The sequence below is a fragment of the Colletotrichum fructicola genome, assembly GCF_000319635.2.
Source record: "Colletotrichum fructicola Nara gc5 chromosome Unknown KSG_Nara_v1_contig08, whole genome shotgun sequence".
Taxonomy (NCBI): domain Eukaryota; kingdom Fungi; phylum Ascomycota; class Sordariomycetes; order Glomerellales; family Glomerellaceae; genus Colletotrichum; species Colletotrichum fructicola.
The window spans coordinates 301,570-323,046 of record NW_027094058.1 but is presented as its reverse complement, the minus strand read 5'-3'; the positions used below and the strand labels follow the sequence as shown (position 1 = coordinate 323,046).

Genomic DNA, 21,477 nt, shown 5'->3' with positions numbered 1-21,477 from the left:
CAACAGGGGTTCCGATCCGCCCCGTCATGTTGACAGGATGGGTGCCTTGGCTGATAATAGACTTTCCGTTCCAAAGTTCAGGGGGATCTTTGTAGCATTAACACGACACGGGAAAGGGGTACTTCGACGGGTAGGCCTCTACGGGTAGTGTCTCTCACGCCGTGTTCCTACAGACGATACACAATCGGCGAGTCATACACAATAATTGCTTCAGTATAAGATACGAGTGTCAGACGGGATTCTTATCAAAGTAGAGGCGCCGATGCACAATGTTTGCTAAGTCTGACATCTAATTCTCCATTTCAAATTGTACCCGTAACTGCATCGCCCAGGCTTAACCAAACCACCTTTTGTCATGGCACCGCAACTGGTCGACGATGCCATCTGTTGCTTCAACAGGTTCTCTGAGGCTACTAGCCCTGGTATACTCAGAGAATTGATCGAGAACGCTGACGTAGGTCAATGAATGAGTATTTGTAGACAGCACTGATCGCGCGTAGTGGAATGAGTCTCTCCAAAGGTTTTGCGACAGCGACCCCGGTTCTGTCGTGAAGATCGCCTGGTCCATGATTGACATGTGCAGCTCCAACAGTCATGTCAATGAATTCAAAAACCCCGACCTACGTCCATTTGTATGGCGGGAACGGAACCCCTTTGCTCCTTTCATCCGGCGTGGAACAGGGTCCAGTGAAGGACCTGGTACTGACACAGCCAGAACCATCCAGGAACCCAATCTACAAGCAGTAGCCGACTTAGCCGACGCAAATAACCTCAAAACCATAGAGCAAGGTAGATCTGAGCCTGCTCGACCTGCCAGCTTCGCGAGCACATCACTCACCTCGCAGAGGACCTCACCTAGTCCTCCCGCTACAAATCCCCAGATACGCCACATCTGTCAGAAAGTCCGGGATGGAATTCGGAAGTTCGCCGTGGATAACCGCTGTGGCGGTGGCCCTGATCCCCTGGGATTAAGGACAAGTTTGGCATGATGACCTTGAGAGATATTTGCCATAAAAGCGACCCTGAGAGGTATTAAGCAGAGTTTTTCCAGTCTGGACAAACCCTGATAACTAGGGTAACTAAGCCCTACCTTGGGACATAAAAGAAGTCCTAGAAGATCCTCGGTTGAAGAAGAGGAGAAGATTTTTCATAAGACAATACACATCACTTTTCTGGTCCTATGACTTGGTGCACGATTCGACAACATCAGCCTTTGTCCCACAGACAGACATTGCAATATGATCCTGAATTCTGATCGGTATTTAGACACTAGCTTATGTGCTGAAGAAAACCCTCCTCGGGAATGGACAAGTATCAGACGAACGGACGACTCCCTCTCTTTGTCGCAGCCCGTGTGTTCTTCGGTGAAGACGCCGACTCAAAGAATCATTCACGAAACCCATTCATTCCATGCTCTAGTAGCCGCATGCCAGCTCGAAAGTGCCCAAATGAAGGCTCAAGACACTTCTACGGGTATGACTTCGGACCAGCCAGCTCTAACGAGTACGCCGTCAACCTTTGAAGCAGCTCCATCTTCGTCTTTGGGCGTGCCTTCATATGTCAGCTTCATTCAGAAACCAGCAGTGGAGGCGTTCCGACCTGCTCAGCCAAGTAAGGAGGATGACCTAGTGTCCCGAGGGAACACAACCGAACTACTACTTCCTTGCGTTCAGGAGGACACCTTACCGTCATCGCCTGCGCCAGAGTACACTTTGACCGGAGCCATGCAGGTCTCTTCTACTTCAACAGTCGGCAGAACACAGAGTTCTTTAGCGATCTCATATAGCCCATCACCTGCACCTTCACAGAACTTCTTAACGCCGGGGTCTGAGTTCAACGAGCTGGCGGATCTGCACACAGGCTGGACCGCGGACGAATCCTTGACAGAATTCATTGACAATGCGATGGACATCGTCCGCGCTCTTAGCCAACATCACCCAGAAGGCCAAAACGAAGATTTTCGGATACTTGCCAGGGACCTCAAAACTAATTCCATTGACACCGACTGGTCGAAGGGAGAATCTTGGTTGAGAGTCATTGAAAAGGGGAACGACAGCCGTCGGAGGCTCAATGTCAGCCACATGATCACGTCCGCTGGTTTCGCCAGCTGGTACAATTTCCAAGTGGCAGAGGCGCAGAAAATGAAGCCCGGTTTGATAGACAGGATGGCCTCGAACGAAGTGATGGAGAGACTAATGGAGTTCAAGACGTCTTTAACTACCAGTAAGGAGGTTAAAAGCACTGTCAGGAGTTCTCTGAGGACACGAGTGACAAAAGGGAGAAGACTGCTTGGCCTGATTAGGACGTTTGGGTGTGGAATAATCCTTGTCAAGGAAACATGGTGAGAGAAATCTGCTGCCGAAGCTCCGATCGTACTCATGTGTTTCTAGGGAACTCCTCAAAGCCCGAGCTGAGAAAGTGCAAGCTTTTGCCGACGACTTGGCTCAGAATACTAATAAGCTTATCGTCTTGAGACACTTAGGTGATCAATTTGATGAGTTTGTTAACCACGGACGAGCCAACGTTGCCTCTTTTGTGGAAAATATCCGGACCGAAGCCCACCTGGCACGACTCATTCACTGGGACACTGTTACCGACAGTGAGGTGAATACGCAATTGGCGGAACTCGGCGCAGTCGCCGCACAAGCAGGCTTTTATTCAGGTCTGGCTTCCAGTCGCGCACAAATCACGAGATATTTATCTCAGTTACTTCCGATAATCTGGAGACGCTACGTCCCAAAATTCCTCTTTCTTCCAATATCGTTCAAGCGGCATTGCATCTGGCTAATAAGCCCAAGAACGTGCGCATCGGTTTAAGTATTTGCATGGGCGACTCACAGCCTTTTGCCCAGGCGCAGAAAGAACTTTCTTTCCCCCGAGTGGAACCGAATGAGTGTCCTGGAACTGTCTATCTCTTTCAGATTGATCATGGGAAGCATGGCTTTAGTCTGCTAGAGATTGACAATCGAGAAAGACACATCCAACTCTTCGTTACTAAGCAAGACAACCGTCGAATAGTTCGACAACTCAGGGTACGTGTCTTCAAAAAATGCCTGGATTGTCTGGTTGAAAATACTAAGATGATTCAGAAAGCATTCAGTTTCTTGAACTACGGCCAAATTGAGGTATGTTCTCCCGCAAGATAATCTGCGTCCATATTCTTACACATCCCAGGATGTTTGCATCGAAACGGCCAACGTGTGGAGTTCCGGACCGCTGATCGTCCGTATTGCTAACCTCCGTATGCTCGGCCTGCCTATTGGTCACTCAGAGCTAGATGACAACAGTCTGAGACTAGGGGTGATTCGCAACTTCAAGACTTGTTTCGATGTTGGAACCCTCAAAACAAGCAAACCCGACTATGGGAACGAAACGACCCGCGAGGAACCAAGACGAAGTAAACGGCGAAGATTTTGATTACCTCCAGACTTTTGCCCGCGAAAGCTCCGTCTATCCAAGCAATAAATCAAACCACTGCATTTCTAGTAGTGGAAAAGAACAGCGGCGCACCGATTCACAGGCGTGTAGCAGGAAAAGGAGAGGAGGATTGGGACAGCAAGCAGAAAGACTTTTTACCCCCTGTTGCCAAAACCTTACTTTTTGGGCTGGGCTGGTTGTTTACTCCCGTCACGTACATTTCGTTAACTCTGTCTTCTGGTGGCCAAATTTCCTTTGACTTTTCCAAGTACTATAGCAACTTCAGGGCTATAATAATGCCTCAATAGCCCTCCACGCCGCCCTTTCACATGGTAGTTCTCGTTGCTCATCATCGACAAGTTCGTGGATGTCTTGCTCTGAGCGCTGAAGTCAGCACTATCGCTGCCGATCCACCTCTTACGTCTCAAGTCAGACCTTGCCAGAGGAATTGTACCGGAACATGGTCCGACTCCACAGCTTGTTGCCGCACATTTGTATTTTCAGCCCGGCGAGATACGTTCTGAGTCGGAACAGCCTTTCTGTACCCGCTCGGCGATGAGACCGCCCACCATCTCAGCCTCCTCGTTGCACATCGCCTAGAGGACGGGCTTTGTGCTCTCGGTTAAAAGGCAGATGCAAACACTGGCAGTATTTCCCAGACCAGCTATGATTAGAATAGTTGACCGTAAAGTGTATACAAGTCCAGGGATGTTCAAGGCAGTCTGTGAAGGCCGAATGAAGTTCAATTTCCCGCACATCACGGATGAGCGACCTGCTTTTCATATCGTTTCTAGCTCCCCTGATAATGCTCCGTCACTCTCATCTCGGCTTGTTGACTTGACTGTGAAGTCACTGCCTTTCACCATCTCTGATATCCATCTGCGCTTGTTTGGCACAAGCTGCGTTAGTGGACGCCGAGGTGTCGTCAAGACCTGCGCCCTTTCAAAGTCAACAAGCATGACCCCTTTGACTCCCTCATTGAACAGCATGTTCTCCTTCCGTATGTCTCTGTGCGCAACACCCTGGCAATGGATAACACGCAACGACCGAATCGGCACCTCTTCCAGGTAGTAATCTCTGGCGTCTGCATAGTAGATCTCAGATATATCATGTCCTCCCCATGACAGAAATGTCAAATGCAATACGTAGACTCGGTGGTCGAGATAATAAATCCTGTTCAGCAATTGGAGGTCGATAGCTCCAAAAAGCACAGGCCGTAGACACTCGTAAATCGCTGCCTCGTGCTCAAGGTCTTTGATGAATGCCCGTACCGTGCCCTTGCCGACAAAGGTGTAGTGTCCGCTCAAGCTGGTCTCTAAGAAGCTTCACAAAATTACTCCAATCGATTGGATGACGAGCGTCTACGCGACCATAGCTGCGGTCGTGGCGGCGGGCACGGCTTGTCCCTTGTGATGAAGCAATCTGTTCGGGCACCCTGGGTCGAGAGCACCGCCTCTGACGAGCCCTGATAAGCAATTCTGGGCGCAGTACGGTGCATGCATATTGTCGTTTCTCCCAAGTCCATCTCCTCGAGAAAGATGCGTCAGGTTCCTCGACTCTGGGTGTCCCTTACGCGTGTCCGCCGTTCTGAGGGTGTGGGTGTATCCGGCACGTCCCGCCTCGACTCATCGTCGGATGGTTCGTCCCAGGAGTTCTTGAACCGCATTACTATCACCTGCCCCTTCTTCGGCGCCCTCGACTTCTGGGCGTAGTTCGTCTTCGTGACGAGTCTTTTGAGGACGGCCAGGCTAACATGTCCGAGGTCGACAAGGATGCCGAGGCAGATGAGGAGGACGGCTTGTAGGCTAGCACTGGCCGCCGATTCCGTGCTATGTGGCAATATATCACGGGGCGGTCGAAGTCTCAGAAAACTTACCGATACCCTAGAGAGTAACAGCGGCGGTCGCTCTACGGAGGCTTAGGTTAAGGGCCCGAAGCAATGTTATGTTTAGCGCATGCTAGGATTGTAAAATAAGCACATGACTCGGTTTACTAGCGAGGGGCGCGGGGATTCTTTTCTGAAATAGGTACAGTATGCTCAAACTCTGATTGTCGTGACTTCAAGGCGCTCCCAATGTCACCGTCCTCTACTGGTATCTTGGTTCTGATTACTTTGATGAGAGGTCTAATGAGACGCCAGGACTGCCGCCCTTCAGCGCACTCAAGCGATCTAGCAGGCCCTTGTCAGAACCGCTCATGTGCCGCATGGCGTCTGTCTCTCGATATCAGAGAAGGCAGCGTGATGTGATAGTAGAAATTGGTGAGATGGAGTAATCCTTGCGAGAAAGCCGGTATGGTCTCTGATGTGATGGTCATGTGAGGGGGTCCAATATTCCCCGCCAGATTGTGGTGTTGCTGTATGCCCAACGTGGAGCACTGAAGGCGAGGCAAACCGCGAGGCAAACCGCCAGGCATCTAATGACTTGGTGAACGTCCCTAACGGCTCGGGCAAAGCATGTCAGCGGCAGACAAGAGAGAAAGATCTGTTTGTTTTGTTTAGGCGCAACTCTTGGCATCTGAGACGACCTGGAAAGAGACAAAATTGCACCCACTCCCACCTGCTGTTCCTCCGAAGCCTATTTCTTTACGCTTTCATGCCACATTCTACGACAGTCCCTCCCCAAGTCATTTTTTTGCCGTTCTGAGTCAAATCGCGTACGGCTAGAACGACCCACCCATCAACTACACTACTTTTGCTCCAACATCGCATCTCGACGGTCGGCATAAACGCACCGTTATAACCGAAAATGAGAGTCGGTCTCACAGTCATCATGGTGACGCTGCTCGCGTCCGTATGGGCCGCAGCCCTCGAACCCGGCCTGCGCGCCTCAGACGTTTCCTTCCTCGCACCAGTAGAAGGGCGCGACAGCAACGCGAATGAGGACCAGAAGCTCTGGAGGCGCAAGGGCGGCGGGAGCGGGGGCGCCGGAGGCGGCGGCAGAGGAGGAAGCTCTTCAGGTGGGTCTATCAAGAGGTAGTACCAGAAGCAACGGTGGCAGTCGCTCTGGAGGTAGTGATTCTGGCGGCAGTCATTCGGGCTCTGGCTCTGGCTTTAGCGCTTCAAGTTCTGGTGGCTCATCAAGTTCTCGCACAGGTCGTTCAAGCAGTGGAGGCAGAAGCAGCAGTACCAGTGGCACCGGAGGCACCTCCAGAGGCGCTAGCCGCGACAGCTCCGGCGGATCGACAAAGACGGGCAGCGGCCCCGCGCCGGCCTACGGCGGTTCATACGGCGGCGGCGCCAAGGTTCCTTACGTTGCTGGCGCATCAACAGGGCCCGGTAGCATTGCCCCTTTCTTGCTAATCGGCGGTGGTCTCGCCTTCTGGCCCGGTCTCTGGCTCGGGGGCGCCCACATATACCCTTACTCTCACCCGTATCGCTTCTACAACCAGTCGGCGCGCGAGAACCAGATGAAGCCGGTAATATGTGGTTGCGCTAGTCACCAGCCCTGTGCATGCGACGAAAACAATAGCACCGAGTACATGAGTGCCCTCCTCGGCAACGGCAGCTACCAGGGCCTGAACCAGTCCCTCGTTACCAAGGGTATCTACAACAACACCGACACCATTCTCATCAACGGCACCCTCCCTAACGGCACGACCGCCTCAGGCGGCACTGATGATGTCGGCTCTGCCGCTTTCCGGGCCGCTTCTGAGGCTCTCAGCTTCTGGCCCATGTTGGCCGTGGTCTTGGCCACCGTCTTCGCCGCATGAGCATATGGAGACGACGCGAAAACGTATGGAAAAAAGGTTGCATGATCCGGATCGGCTGTTGTGATCTCTTACTTTATCCACGAAGGAGTGTTGGGCACTCGATACCCACTGTGGAGGCTTTTTGGACTGGCCAGGACAACTAGACCAGGCACTGGCAACAGAGACATTTAGTTTGGAGGTGTATGTCATGAGATAGTGTATTACCAGTAGTAACTCCTGACTTCTGACAGGTATGATTGCTGAGTCTCTTTTCCGTAACTCGACAGTTCCCCAGCGGCACAATGAGTTCAATTTGATTGCATCATATCGACGCTTCCTCTTACTGGGCCCAGAACGCCGTCAACTGAGCTAGACTAGCAATGCACGCATGGCAAGGATGTCATCGTTTGTCTCCTCCTCTGCGCTCACGTCTCCGACGTAACCCATTTTTCCGTTGCGAAGAAACCGTGCTTTCTGGCTGTATTGGGTCGGCAATCTCTCTGCAGCGCTACCGGCTATCTGTGCGTGGGGCGTGACGGTGGTTCGGTAGCAGTCGCCGCTTTCCTAACCTAAATCAGCATTTGCGAAGAATGGCCCTGCTTTGTTGCGCTCGATGAGACTGCTGAAATGCCCCAGAAACTGCTGAAATAGCTCATGGCGATGGCAGTGGGATGTCTGCGTTTGAAAGGAGCCGAGTAAGGAGGTCAGCGTACATCAGTCAAAAGAGGGCTTGAAATGAGTTGTGAAGCTCATTATGGCTGCACCGCAACCTGGTCATCGTTCAGAACGTGCCTGACCTGCAATAACCAGGCGCTCCAGCGTGATCCTGACGGAGCGCAAGCTTGGCTTCTGGCTAGATCGGCCGTTAGCGGACTGCGATCACAACTCAACAGAGGCTTTAAATGTTTTTGATAGGCAGCGAAAGGCACGGACTTCCTCAATCCACGCGAAAAGGATGCATATGGCGGCAGCGTCGTCTGACCAACATGCTAATCAATAAGTCCCTTGGTTCACAAGAGCGCATTCGGGAGTTATGGAAAGGGTAAAGGAGTGAAGTATGTATTGCAGACTAAGTAGTGAAAGTCCACGACAAGACCGCCGTGCGTGCCAATCTCACCGAGGCCAGAGGACATGCCGTTCCACGATTTCTGGCTGTAGACATCGGTCAGCTGCATAACTCTTCGTGCCGCGATCCATGAACACAGCTGCTCATACGGACATTTCGTAAGTCGACTTTGACGGTGCAGAATCGATCGCAAACAGGAACGTAAGCCCGGCTAAGGCCGGAAAGTGGTTTCGCCTACATTACCTATTTACGGACTTGATGAAGCAAAGTCGGTCGCTCTGTCCTGATCAGCGGATCATCTGCGACTAGTCCCGTCTGCAATTACCGGTCCTGCTGTTTGCTGCTTCCTCGTCTGGCGCAATGATGGTGGCGCCGCTGACAATAAGCTACTGGAACCCGACGACCCTGAGCGAGGAGAAGAAGACTTAGAAGGGTGGCTTAGAGATCCCGAGGGGTTCGGCGCACGCGACTGTTGGCTTTTTTTTGGTCTCGACTTCTGTGGCGAACTCGAACTCGAAGCCGGCGTTGGAGACGCGCGGCTCGCCTGCTCTTCTGCGACACCTTCGGTGGTGAGACGTGCCTCGAGCCGACGGGAGTTCCAAGTCTTGCCGTTGAGCAACTCGGCAACGCTTTGAGCAACGTGTGGGGTTCGAAATGTTGCAAAGGCATGCCCTCTGTTCTGACTACCCGATCCTCGGGGGACGTCAATCCTCTGGAGTTCGGCCTTGACTGGGGTCACTTGTGCCAGGCTTTGCTTGATGAGCACTTTGATCTGGTCCTCTGGAGTGCTGTGCTCTATTCTTCTGACAATGATTCGTCTATGTTCAACAGAGACAGCCTGGCTGGGTTGGGTGGTTGGAGCCGCGGCGCAAGCCTGGCACGAAACCAAGACCATTATGTTGAGCAGTAGGTCCCAAGGCCGTCCGTTACCACCTCGAGCTGCTGACGTAGGATTCACTCAGATCATCTTCACTGGCTTCTCGTCACCGTCCCTTTCGCTATCTCTGCGCCAAAACGCAGCTGGAGTCCGGTAACAGTCTTCACCGTGAACTCGTTTGCCATCATGCCCCTGAGTGCCGTTTTGTCGTTCGCAATCGAACGTATCTCGATGAATTTGGGCACAGAACTAAGAGAGCTGCTGAGGGCCACTTCGGGCAATGCTGCCGAGTTCGTTGTGGGCATTCTCGCTCTGAAGCACGACCTTTTCACTTTGGCCCGGTCGATAGTCCTCGGCTCTATCCTGTTCAGCCTGCTTCCTAACATGGGTTTATGCTTCTTCTTGGGCGGCATCGCCAATATGCGCGACAGAGTCACGGTTTTGGGCACTGAACAGTGCTTCCCCCAAGGCACGGCGCAGACTATATGCACCGTGATAGCTGTGCCGATGACGTCGGTCGCCATGTCTGCCATTGTGAGTTCTCTGGTGATTGAACGCTTTAACCTTCGTCTGACACCAAGTGCCAGCTCTCTTCAGAGTTTGGTGATGAGCACCCCGCAAAGAGGGACCAGAGCATCCTCGCGTTTTCTCGAGGTGCCGCGATTATCTTCCTGCTTCTATACGTCACGTATCACTGGTTCAAGTCCCGCACACACTCCGATCTTTTCTGCGACGAGACTCCGCCTGACGAGACCGAGGACTCCGTCATCAGTATCGTTGCCGCAACCGCCGTTCTCGCCATCACGGTTGCCCTCGCGGTCATCTGCGCCGATAACCTGGTCGGAAGCATCAACCCATTCGCCGAGGCCACGCATGTAGGGCCAGACTTTATTGGTTTCATGCTTGTTCCCATTGCTATTAATGCGGCAAAAGCTTCGGCCGCGGTTGGAAAAGCTACGCGTAACAGGATGGATCTCGCGATGGACATCATCCTCAACTCCATCACGGAGACCGGGCTTCTCGTCGCCCCTTGCCTCGTCATTCTTGCATGGGCTTTATTCCACAAATCCATGACCCTGCACTTTGAGCTCGTACCGACCGTCACCCATGTCTTCGCCACGTTAGCTGCAGCTGTTGTCGTCAGAGATGGCCGGTCTAACTATCTGGAAGGTGCTTTGCTGCTCGGGTTTTTTTCATCATATTCCTAGCTGTATTCTTCAGCCCTGTAGATGGCTGAGAGGTATGCCGATAGAAGCTTTGGGAGCCAAACACATGACTTGTTGGGGAGGTCGACTTACTGTTTCGCCGTGTGTGGCGTCAGTCCCTGATGTCGGCTCAGCTAAGAACCACGAAACTCCCTAGTCGCACTCACGGGCAGAGTCTAGCATCGCGGCCCAAGAAATCGTCCTGGACAAGCATCAAATGCAGTTACATCAGATCAAAGCTGAAAGTGAACCATCTCCCTGCATTTGCCGGACATCCCTTCGTTGGATGCCTTTGATAGCTGAGTCTTGGACTGAAGAATTGAGCCCTAGGGTTGTTCTGTTTTAGCGTGCCATCAGAAGCGAGTGAAATCGGAAGAGAAAAAGACAGCAAGGACATCTGACTCTGTGGATTACTAGGTCACCCCTCTTCTGGGTAATAATTAGCAGCTCTGCTGTTCATTTCCCACCCGCCCTCACTTCTATGTCCTGCTGTGCTTCGAGAAGGATGTCCTTCATCGAGGAGTAGAGCCCAGGATCTACACTGTTCCTCTTCCAACCCTTAAGGAATACCTTCCTCCGCAGTTCGTTGACCCATGGAACTAAGGGCTGGTAGTACAGAGTGAAGTTCTCAGTAGCTCTTTGTTGGAAATACTCATCATCACCAACAATGCCCATTTTGAGTTCAGCTAACATGTTGTCATTCTCGTAATTCCACCTATCAAACTCAGTTGGCCCAACATCTTTACCATCCCCGTCGTAATGGACGCATATCCAGAACAGGACCCAGAAGAACGACTCTAGGTCATGCATGAACGAATGCTGCTCGCCTAGCAACGCCCCGATTGCCATGAAGGCCCTCGTGCCGGTCTTTCCCTTGGCACCTGAAGCACCCTCTCGTTGCTCTCGAATAGCGAGGTCAAGGTCGATCAAGAACGCAGGACAGGATGGGTTGCCACTGTCCTCATTGATCATGAGATTGTTGATGGATATATCTCTGTGGAGGATGCCTGCCTTGTACAAAGACTCGTGGCCCTCAATGCAGCCCACCAGGGCAGCAAGTAGTGCTGATCGAGAGCTCGCCTTGTAGATAGGCTTACCATAATCCCGGAGAATGATACGTCGATGAACCCGATTTGGTGGTATACTTGCAGCCTTTGTGGGAGACAAGGAGCAGGATCGCTTGCTTGGGGGCAAAGCGGAATCGGTTTGGCTGGACAGACGCTTCCTGCTGGTGCTGCTGCGGCCCTTCCGCGGGGCATCTTTTGCTATGTTGCTTGGTGGCATCTGTCGTCCTGGCCGGTAGTTTGTCGCTGCCGTGACATCTAGGCCGCGTCGAACATTGTTCCAGATGTCATCGTTTGTCTTGTGAACCTGGACCGTTTCGTGGTGATAATACCGGGCCACATTCACAACGTCTTTGTCCATCACTTCACATAAGAGCTCGCCTTCCTCATCACGTTCAAGGTATTGCCATGAATCCTTGATAACAAGCGGCGTCTCTGGATGCCCTTCGGGGTGGGCCTTCCAACAAGTTGCAGCCCGGCCAGCGACACAGCGTGCCCGTAGGATCAACCTATCAATAACAATCCGCTCTGTGGAACCATTCCGCTCGATCTCGATGAAGCGTTCGCCGTTCAATGTCATGACTGTCGGATCAAACCCTAAGGCTTCTTCGTCCATCCAAAGGAACCCCAGTATTGTGGACACAAATTGCTGCCCATCTTCATTGATGTTAAACCGCTCTGACGCAATGGCTCCAAGCCGGTCAAATGCCCACACCCTCATGAGAGGTCCGCAGAGTGTAAAGCCCAGGACAAAGCGCCGGGTGTCCTGTGCAGCAAGCACCTCCCTCGCATATCTCCCGAGGTCGAGCCATGCCTTGGAGGCCGTGTCCGCAGTTGGATTGCTCTTGAGTTCTCCAGGTACCAGTATTTGCTTCCAGTGGTATCCAGGCTCTTGGCCAGGCTTCATCTTGTCGATAAACCCAACATCCAGTTTGCGATCTGCTCTAGAGCCCTGCATTGTGGTGTTGGGCTGTGCTAGGAGGTCTCGTTGATGTGTCGTATTCGGCGCCTGTGTCTTTGCAAACAGTGCTAGCTTCTTGACAAAGTTCGCAAGCCACTCCAGCACACTTTTCTCGTTTGCGTCCTGGGGCCATCCCTTCCAGCCGTCTTGGAAGAAAGGATCGTTACCATCGAGGCACTGATCGAAGAACTCCTTGGATGCTGCTTCAAGTCCTGCTAGGCTCCCGAAATATGCGTCTCGAAAGCCGGGGAGCCCTACATACATAGTGCCGAGCTCCTCTTTCAGTACATCGTCGACATATCGGCGGTGCTCAGATGAGTTTGCAAAGCTGCTCGTGTTGTGCAGCCAGGGGGTTTGTTGAAGTGAAGACGCTATCGATCGCGGAGGTGGGGTATCTTCGATGGCGAGGTTGCTGACTTGACGCCAAATCAGCTCATCGTCAAGCTTGTCGGCAAGAGCTGCTTTCAAGAGAGGCTTGGCTCGATTGAGGTCGAAGTTGTTCGATGTAATTGATGTATTCAGTCTCGAAAGATCGCCTCGAAGAGTGCCATTGCCTATCCTTGTAGGAAGTAGGCGTGCAGCAGGAAGTATCTGCAGTGTCGAAAGAAGGATGAAGACAAGGTTTTGAAGATCTGCCAACATGATTAGTTAGAGAACAACTGGCAGTTGCGTTTTTCCTACCGTCCACCCCGAGCTGGTCCACTGCTTGCAGCTTGCAAGTAGGGTCTCTGCAGGTCGATTTGAACTCATCCAAGAAAGCAGAAAGACCGCTGCCGATAGGGTTTTCCTTAATAATGTTTGAATCAGAGTGCTCTTCCATTATAGGTGGGGTGCTGCTAAACGTGATGTTTGGATGATGGCTTCGCATTAGCAGTCGCGTCGCGGTGAAGTCGTCGCGCTACGCATTGACCACTCACAAACCTGGGAGAACGTTGTTCCGATGACTGGCTGTGACACATATGTGGAGCGATCGACCGGTCTCACCTGCATGTGCAGACCGGCACAGCTGCATGCGGCCTAGCAAACACCAACCCTACTCACAGTTAGAGGCAAAATCCTACCTCATCGTTGTACCTGACAAGGAGAACAGGCAATTCACGCCACGTCATGGTTGAGCCTGCTTGATCATTTATCCGATGCGATACTAGGACAAGGTGCTTCGTCAGTCATATTCTCACCACGGGCTACCCATGGTGAACGTCATCTGTATCGTTACTAGCACCGCGGAAAGACGAATCTAGGCAGACAGAGCAATCTGAAATTGTGTGTGCCTTGCGATGGCCGTGAGAACCTGCTACAAGTTGCCAAATTAAAGCATACATAGAACTCCGCGTAGCATAATCAGAAACCGTCCCAGTATTTCTGCAACCCTGCATTCTTTGCAGCAATGTCGAAACAACCAAATCATCTCATTCCTCGCAACTACTACTCACGGCAGGCGACCGATGATGTCCCCATAACTTCCGGCGTGGGTTGGTTGTGAAGTCGGTTTATTGTCGCCACGAATACGACCACGCTTGTTTCGAGGCTCTCCATCGGCACCCGCCAGCTCCTCCGCCCCGGCAACCTGCTCCACGTCGACTGAGCCCCCGAGGTGGCGGTGTTTCCTCTTAACGGGTATGGCAATGGACTTGACGTGCTTCTGACGTCCGCCACGGGTAGCCCAGTAGTCATCAACAAGCTCGCGCGCATTCTGCAAGACTTGATCCTCGGGCTCCCACGTACGCTCATGTGATCCGACCCAGGCGACATGCAGCTTCACAGTACCGGTAGCCTCCTGTTTGTGTTTCTCGACCTTGAGCACGTGCCAAAGATTTATGTCGACCATAGCGCCTTCGCGACCGCCCTCTACGGTGTCCCAGTATGCAAAGAGTGCTTCCTCCGCATCCTCTTGGATGCTTGACTCGGGTTCCCACGTCGGCTTACCGTGCATCCAGCACACTCGCATCTGGAAGAGGGTGGGATCATCAGGGTCGCGTTGATGACCAACGATGGCTTCGATGACGAAGATGCCGTTCTCAGGGTCGTCCGCATCATCCTTGGCATCAGCAGCATCCGCGGGTTGAATGGAGTCGGTGGTGTCTCTATTTTCGATGGCGATGGCAACGGTGATCTCGGCCCCATCTGTGGCTGGGGTGGCGACTGTGGCGACTGTATGTTAGCTTTGATTTCCTCGCGCAACGTGAAGTGTTCCCTACGATGGAGCGCCTCGTCCTGTCGGTCCGATGTCTCAGACGGGTAGCTATCCTTCGCCTCGACAGCGGCGTCGGTACGGCCAAGGTCCTTTCCAGCCTTCTCCTTGCTCGCTGAGGTAGTCGTGCCTGTGCCGCCAGGACTACTCGTCGAGGTCTTCTAGACAGGCGACGGCAGACTGGGCCAGGCTGGCTCAGGTGTGCGAGCGGTCTCAGCATCGGGAGCAGAACCCATGACGGCTGTGGGTGCCGAAAGCGGCAATGTAGCCTTTGAAGAAGGTGCCTCGGGCAAGGGGTCGGGAGCGTCGAAGCTTCCTAAAGAAATAGAAAGCGAGAGGCCTGAGTGTTGGGGAATTTGCAGCGCTCTCACGTGGTCGGTAAGGGAGGATGTGGTGGACGGCTTTGAGATCCCTTGGAGACGGGTAATGTGCATGGAAGGAAGGAATTGCGATGGTCAATGCGGGCCGAGGCAAAAGTGCGGAACCGCCTCGGAGTATTTGTGACGACGGATATATAATACTCCGCAGGGGTCACCTTACGTCACCCGAGGGTAGCAGCCACTGAAGGACCAGCCAAGACTTATTTAAGCACACAAAAGGCCTAGCTCTGGACACCCCGCGCCATAACGCACCGGATTTCCCGCATTGTGACAACATACACCAGTCCATGATGAGCCCAGATACATCCTCAATACCGATGGTACCTAGCTTGAGCTTGCTGAAGAGGTGGGCATACTTTTGGTACAGGGCAGTTGCGATCAACATGACTTCGTCCTGGGTCGCAGTGGTATTGGGTGGCAGTACGGCGGTAAGAGGGCCCTCATATGGGCCTTAAGGGCTGGAGAGATTCTTGCCTTCTTCCTGGTCAAATTCTGCCGTACATGGCCTGGGCGGTGAGCTCGGCAGAATTCCCACAGATAAAGAAACGTGCGGCCAGTCGTGACAACACCAGCTAGCAGCATCAGCAAAATGCCGGTCCACTAGAACGGACATAACACCATACGATAGATTCGGGTGGAAATTGAACATAATCGACCACCATTAGCCGCATCTCCCCTTAAGAACCGAGTCAACCTGATCGAAAATTAGGGCAAGGCGCTTCCTTTGGCGATAAGAAAGGCCAAAAAGGCGGGGATGAAGTGGTGGGCACGATATCAGCCTGGTAGATGAATCGACGCATCGAAGATCTCGAGCCTACGGGATGAGTGGATACAGGTAGATCCGTCCAGGCCGTCAGAGCCACGGATGGCCCGCAAGGTTGCCACGATTGGTGAAAGGCCATCTCTCGAAAGTCAGATACGGCCTATCAGCGTTCCAGATGCGCTAAGCGAACTGGCGCAAAGACGGACGGAAAGTTTCGCTTCATCGGCGAATACCACTGGGACAGGATAACGCAGGGCGATTCATGATGAACTCGCGCCTGCTACCTAGAGTGGTCTGACTTGCGTATCGTTCGGTCAAGAGAACGCAGTCAGCTATATTTTGTGAGCTCTGTAACGTTTCAGGTAATTCCTAGCGAACGATGGATGTCGGAAATACCCTTGAAGAAGCATCTGGTCGAATACTAACTGCCCTCCGACAGCGGAGATCTTGACAACCTAGAAGACTGGACATGGTAGGGTACAATTATGCCTCGCTTGTTCCGCAATTTGCCAGTCCTGGCAGGTGGAACGTCCAGAGCGTACTCGTCCCCAAGGTCCTTTCTCAAGATCTCATCCAATACCCAGCGCTGCATTCGATTATTTGGTCGGAACTGGTCAAGATTCTTATCTGGCCATTGTGTTTTGCCGAACATGACCAAAAAGTTGAGTTGAGCATCAATTGGCCCAGTGGATTCCAGGATTGTCCGCCATGTACCGATGGTTCGGGTCGTTGCTGACCCAAGCTCGTTAGCATCGGCCGGCCAAGGCGGACTTCCAACAATGCTGTTGGTGGTGTTTGTTCTTGGAGGTGTGGTTTGCGAGCAGTTGCTTTTCCACTGTTCTAGGCTTCGCTAGGTGAGATATCTGACAGTTCTTGCCTGTCCCAATCGACGGCCCTGTCTCTAGTGCTGTGGATGGCGTCTGCTCGCCTTCGTTCCGTGGCAGCGGCGGGTTGATCTCCGCCTCGAGGGTGTCAGTGACCTTCGAGAACTTGCTTAACAGATCCACTGCCCACAGAACCGCCTCACTTGGGGTCTGAGAACCGGACTGTCCCTTGGCCAACCGTATTTGCATCAACAGGCTGGAGATCCTCCTCTGAATGGTTTCCAAAAGACTGGTGATCTGCTCTTTGAGTGTGTCAAGTTGCGACGCATCATTAGAAAAGAAATTTTGGGTGGTAGGAGCTCTGTTGCATTTGATAGCTGGCTGATAAGGTTTGAGGGCCCGTTCCTGGGCCCGGCTTTGGCGTTGAAGATAACAAAAAAAGACCGTACCTCAGCAGATGCCTTTTCAACATCTGCTAGCTCGACAAGAATTGTATTGCCTGATGATTCCGCTGGCTTCATGTTGAGTTCGCTTTGACTGAGGTACTGGTGTTCGTTTGCCGCCCTGTGATAGTTGGCACGATGGGATTATTATGCCCCAGGCTCCGGAGTAGCGCAGAAGAATGTCAGGCCGACATTGCATAACTAAGCCGAGGATGCAATCATGTAGGCACTTCGGGTATTGTTACCTCGTACGTAAAAATTTCGTTCCTTAGCCAAAGGTAAATGACCCGACATTGACAGCGGGTCAAAAGGTGCGAGCCGGGATTCCCAGCTCGGGGCATAGTATTCCCGCTCGACCCCCCATACATAGCCGGGCTGGCCTTGGCCAGCCCATCCCAATAGATCTTGCCCTTATGGGCGTTCCGTCATGCAAAAGGGATAGTTTGATTGATTATGTAAGGGAATCATCCGGTCATGATCCCCTTAGTCATCAGCGGAATCACCTGTAGAAGGGACTGGCCTCATGCGGGGGAAGGGCTTGCCTGATTACCAAGGTACTGAGGGCTCGGGGACGTGTACATTGAGAATGGGACCTCTAGGACGGGTGAAGGACGTATCCTACAACAAAGCGACGGACATCATTTGTATGTAAGAAGTCCGAATGACTCGTTGAGCTAATGATCTACAGAGCAACTTGTTGCTATTGGGCCCTTTCCATACACGCGAGTTCTTACTAATTTCCACTTCGCAAACATGACCCAAAACTCTACTGGTTGAACAACCTCATGACCTCCCCCAACAGCCCACCCTCTCCGAACAGCGCGCTTCGCGTGTCTCTCATCAGGGCTGTGAGCTGGTCAAGGGGCTCCGTCATCGACTCCAGGTGATACACAAAGCTCTTGAGTGGCTGACCCTGTCGATCAATGCGGCCCGTCGCTTGATCGACATCGTTCACGTTTTTGGTGATGCCAAAATGGACGCAGTAGTTGGCAACTTTCAATCCGTCGAGACCGGTGCCACAGAGAGCGTACGTGGTGATGAGAACCTTCGTGTGTGTCTTTGCGCTGTAGCTGCCACCGCTTCCGCCTTGATGCTCATGGAAGTCGCTGAACCAATCTACGATCTTCTGACGCTCGTCACCGGCGAGTCCGCTGTGAATGAAGGCTGACTGGAAGCGGGCGTCGTCCAGTTTCTCGAACCAGAGCTGAACAGCATACGCCAGAATGGGCCACTTGGCGAAGATGATGACGTTCTTGGGGCCCTGAAAGCCAGCCCAGTTCTCGCTATCGTCCGGATACGCCTGCGCATCGTTGTATGCCTCCGCGCAGATCCTGGCCAGCGTTCTGAGTCGGCTGCAATCAGCCAGGATGGTGTCGATGTTCTCCCAGATGCCGGGTGGCATGATTGATTTGTCCAAGTACTTGGATGGCATCGTCGTACCCTTGCCACGTCCGATCACTTTCACAATCCCATCCCATTTGGTCTCGACAGCCGGAGCGCCTGGCGTATCATCCGCCGCTCGAAGAAATCCTGGCATGTGGGTCGCGAGCTCCAACAGACGGACGTCTTTATTCTTGGTGATGATGCGGATGTCGCTGGTTGCGCGCGAGGCTGCACTTGCGTTGGGTTGTGATGCTCCTGTAGGTCCGTCTGAGGCCGCAGCACGCGCATCCTGGAGCTTCTTCACAACGGTACTGCCCACGGCTGCGATAAGGCCATCCATGGGCGCCCGAAACTGGGTGTCGATGCGGCATTCGACCTTCTTCGTTGCCACCTCTTTCTTCTGCAGGATGGGACGTCCGAAAAACAGGCTCGAGCTCGCCCGCCTGATGATGCATGCGAACACGTTGGCGTCGGCGAAATCTGGCATGAAAGCTTGGCTGACCGCATCGCTGGTCATTTGGCTGACGGTCTTGAGCAGGCCAGCATGTTTGTCGTCAAGCTCCTTCAGCAGTTGCAGCAAAGCGCGACACGCGATACCAGGTTTGTTGCGCAGAAGTGAGAAGATTACTGCCAGGTCGACGAGGCCACTGGTGATCGGACTGCCGGTGGCCGCCAGCACCATGGGCGGGCGCAGTTGTCGCTGCAAAATCTCCCACAAAACTTTGGCCATGTTGGTTTCCAAACCGCGGACCTGATGTGCCTCATCCCACACCAAGAGGCCGAAGAAGTAGGTCCCGCCAATCGTGATGGTTACCTCCTTGCCGCCACGAATGGGCAGCGTAATCAGCTGAGTCCAAAGATTCCGCCATTGCGTGTCGCGACTGACACGCTGTTGTCCGACGATGAGAAGAAGGCCCGTGGCGTCGTCCCCATCAGTGGGCTTAGATGAAAGTTGCAGAGTCACTCCGGCCGCCTTTAGGAGATTCGAACCATCTTGCTCCCATTCTTTATACATCTTCGAGGATCGTGTCTTGGTCGGAAGCTCCGCCTGGAAGGTGGGAAGACAGACCGCCTGCGCGGCGTTCACTTGGTTGTCATCTCCTTGCTTAGCCAGCCGCCAGTCGACGACACGTATAAAATTAAACGTCTCATCGTAGACCACATTTCCGTCGTGAGAACGGATCTCCAGATCGACGATCGGCTCGAAGTAGGCTTTGGCTTCCTTTAGGGTTTGACCAACAACCGAGCTCGGGGAGACCACCAGCGTAGCTCCGCGAGGGAACTTTTGGAGGAGCCTCGCGGTGAGACCACCTTTCTCGCACGCACACTGAATGCCGAAGGGCATGCCGCGCAAAGCGCACTTCTCTGAGTCGTTGTTGTGCGCCTCTGGATGGGCCATGTAGTGGTCTAGGCTGATGAAGCTAAGACGGCGGACAGCGATGAGGCCTTGGTAGGTGATCGTCTTGCCCACTCCCATGGGATGCGCAAGCAAGGCACCCAGATGGCCGTCGACAACAGCCTGCTCGACTGCCCTTCGGACGTCATCGAGCTGATAGGGCCTCAAGGCGCGCTTCGTACCGGGAAGTTGACGGCAATGTTTCGCTTTCGTGGTGACGTGCTTCTTGTCGTGGCCGAAGAACTCGCACGTCTTACGCCAAGACGTATCGTTGTCAGCCGAGTTGAACAGATCCTCTACGCCACCTTGATCGGGCATATGCTCGACCTGGAGGGCCTTGAGGAAGACAACGTCGTCGTCCTTCGCCCTGCTCGAAGGGGGTGCAGGTGTGGTCTCGGTGGCTCTGTCAGTCTTGGGCTTCTGCGACGAAATGAACATCTCCTGGTGTGATTTGAGGGGCTCGTCCACAATCTCGGTTTCCTCGGACTGCCCTTGAGCATCGTCATCAGTACTGCGCAACCGGTCGGCGACGATGACTTTGGCCGCCTGCTCTGGTTGCTGAGGTTCGTCGGGCAGATCGCGGACGTCAGAGGGAACGAGAGGCGGTTGAATGTCATGCCCAGACTGCTGTGCCTGCTCAGCGGGCCCCAGAAGATGCTGATCGATCGTGTTGCCCAGGTCGGTTCCACCAGGCACTAGCAGCTGCTGATCAACTCCGTTCTCCTGCTCTTCATCGAACTGCCCTGACGGCTCTGGGAACCGTCGCTGAATCTCCTAGAATACAGCAACACGGCGAGCCTCGGCCTTGTTGTGAACATAGAGTTCGCATTGAGCCATCATGTTGTCCAGTGCGATTCTCCACTGCCCGTCATGCTCGATGCGGCCGGTCCAAAGCGTCATATTGCCGAACAAGAGACGTGCATTCAGAACCTCATGCACGGGATCATACCGGACTCGATCGGAGCACAGGATCTCCCAGAACTTGGGCCAGTCGAAATCGGAGGTGAGCCGGTGGGAGGTGCAAACGCTTTGGGGGCCGGCGCTATCACGAAGCAACCATTCGATCATATCCTCGTACAGGACGCTGTCGCGCTGGACATAAAAGCGTCCCAGAATGAGGGGATCGTCGCGGAGACTAGAACGCTCAGGAGCTGTGCGGGCAAGTGCGTTGTTATTGTTGCGGGGATGAGCGGGCAAGCGCAAGGCCGGGCGTGTCGAGGAGCGGTTCGGGCTTTGGGGGAATGGATTGGCTGAGGCAGCGACAAGAGGAAGGGAGCTGCCTCCAGAGACAGAGTACGGCGATGGAATCCTGGTTCTCTTGCTTGCGCGGTCGGCCGACTAAGCCGCGGGGCGCTTGGTGGCAAGATCATGCTGTTCATCTGGGGACATGTCAGCAAACTCTCGCGGTATATTGCAGTTTGTGTCGCGGTACCTTCCGAGCTAGACAGCGACATGAGTAGAGAAGATTCCGGAGAGCTCGACGTCGCGGACGAGGAGGAGGATGAGGAGTACTTGCCCTCAGGCATAGTTAAAATGCCTGTGGAAAATGCTTCGAGGCAATATGGAGTATTGAGAAAGGGCAGGAGAGAAGCGACGGCGAAGTTGGTCTTTTCGCAAGTCGTGAAGAGAGGTGGGTAGTAGAGATAAAAAGGGAAACAGAACTGGAAGGGGGCAAGGTGGGGGGGTTTTTGGGACAAATGACCCACATTTACCTCACGTCACAGGCGTCAACGATTGGTCGGGTGCCGAAAATGGCCTGCGCGACTTCGTCGTCGCTGCCACGCGCTCTCTTCCCCGTCTGAGTCGACCACAACCAA

At 53.4% G+C, this 21,477-nt stretch overlaps 7 protein-coding genes across 7 annotated transcripts; 4 read left to right on the top strand and 3 right to left on the bottom strand.

Moving 5' to 3' along the window:
• Nucleotides 1-355: 355 nt before the first annotated feature.
• On the top strand, nt 356-972 carry CGGC5_v013100 (uncharacterized protein; the record flags this gene model as incomplete). Its single annotated transcript, XM_066152857.1, has 5 exons — nt 356-454; nt 501-632; nt 716-743; nt 784-789; nt 860-972. The coding sequence occupies 5 exons, from the start codon at nt 356-358 to the stop codon at nt 970-972; spliced, it is 378 nt and encodes a 125-aa protein (XP_066007641.1).
• A 476-nt stretch (nt 973-1,448) lies between these two features.
• On the top strand, nt 1,449-3,417 carry CGGC5_v013099 (uncharacterized protein; the record flags this gene model as incomplete). Its single annotated transcript, XM_066152856.1, has 5 exons — nt 1,449-2,341; nt 2,391-2,599; nt 3,019-3,032; nt 3,090-3,125; nt 3,175-3,417. The coding sequence occupies 5 exons, from the start codon at nt 1,449-1,451 to the stop codon at nt 3,415-3,417; spliced, it is 1,395 nt and encodes a 464-aa protein (XP_066007754.1).
• Nucleotides 3,418-6,188: 2,771 nt separating this feature from the next.
• CGGC5_v013098 (uncharacterized protein) lies at nt 6,189-7,128 on the top strand (the record flags this gene model as incomplete). The annotated part of the gene is made up of 2 exons (XM_032028099.2): nt 6,189-6,375; nt 6,512-7,128. 2 exons carry the CDS (start codon nt 6,189-6,191, stop codon nt 7,126-7,128), a joined length of 804 nt encoding a protein of 267 aa, XP_031875587.2.
• A 1,854-nt stretch (nt 7,129-8,982) lies between these two features.
• On the top strand, nt 8,983-10,258 carry vcx1-0 (Vacuolar calcium ion transporter; the record flags this gene model as incomplete). The annotated part of the gene is made up of 3 exons (XM_066152855.1): nt 8,983-9,079; nt 9,136-9,584; nt 9,638-10,258. The coding sequence occupies 3 exons, from the start codon at nt 8,983-8,985 to the stop codon at nt 10,256-10,258; spliced, it is 1,167 nt and encodes a 388-aa protein (XP_066007758.1).
• Nucleotides 10,259-10,367: 109 nt separating this feature from the next.
• CGGC5_v013096 (uncharacterized protein) lies at nt 10,368-13,100 on the bottom strand (the record flags this gene model as incomplete). The annotated part of the gene is made up of 5 exons (XM_066152854.1): nt 10,368-10,374; nt 10,423-10,457; nt 10,658-10,684; nt 10,733-12,912; nt 12,962-13,100. 5 exons carry the CDS (start codon nt 13,098-13,100, stop codon nt 10,368-10,370), a joined length of 2,388 nt encoding a protein of 795 aa, XP_066007757.1.
• Nucleotides 13,101-13,709: 609 nt separating this feature from the next.
• On the bottom strand, nt 13,710-15,236 carry CGGC5_v013095 (uncharacterized protein; the record flags this gene model as incomplete). Its single annotated transcript, XM_066152853.1, has 3 exons — nt 13,710-14,422; nt 14,479-14,601; nt 15,131-15,236. The coding sequence occupies 3 exons, from the start codon at nt 15,234-15,236 to the stop codon at nt 13,710-13,712; spliced, it is 942 nt and encodes a 313-aa protein (XP_066007756.1).
• Nucleotides 15,237-17,647: 2,411 nt separating this feature from the next.
• Nucleotides 17,648-21,186, bottom strand: CGGC5_v013094 (uncharacterized protein; the record flags this gene model as incomplete). Its single annotated transcript, XM_066152852.1, has 4 exons — nt 17,648-20,434; nt 20,477-20,936; nt 21,000-21,039; nt 21,093-21,186. The coding sequence occupies 4 exons, from the start codon at nt 21,184-21,186 to the stop codon at nt 17,648-17,650; spliced, it is 3,381 nt and encodes a 1,126-aa protein (XP_066007755.1).
• Nucleotides 21,187-21,477: the final 291 nt, after the last annotated feature.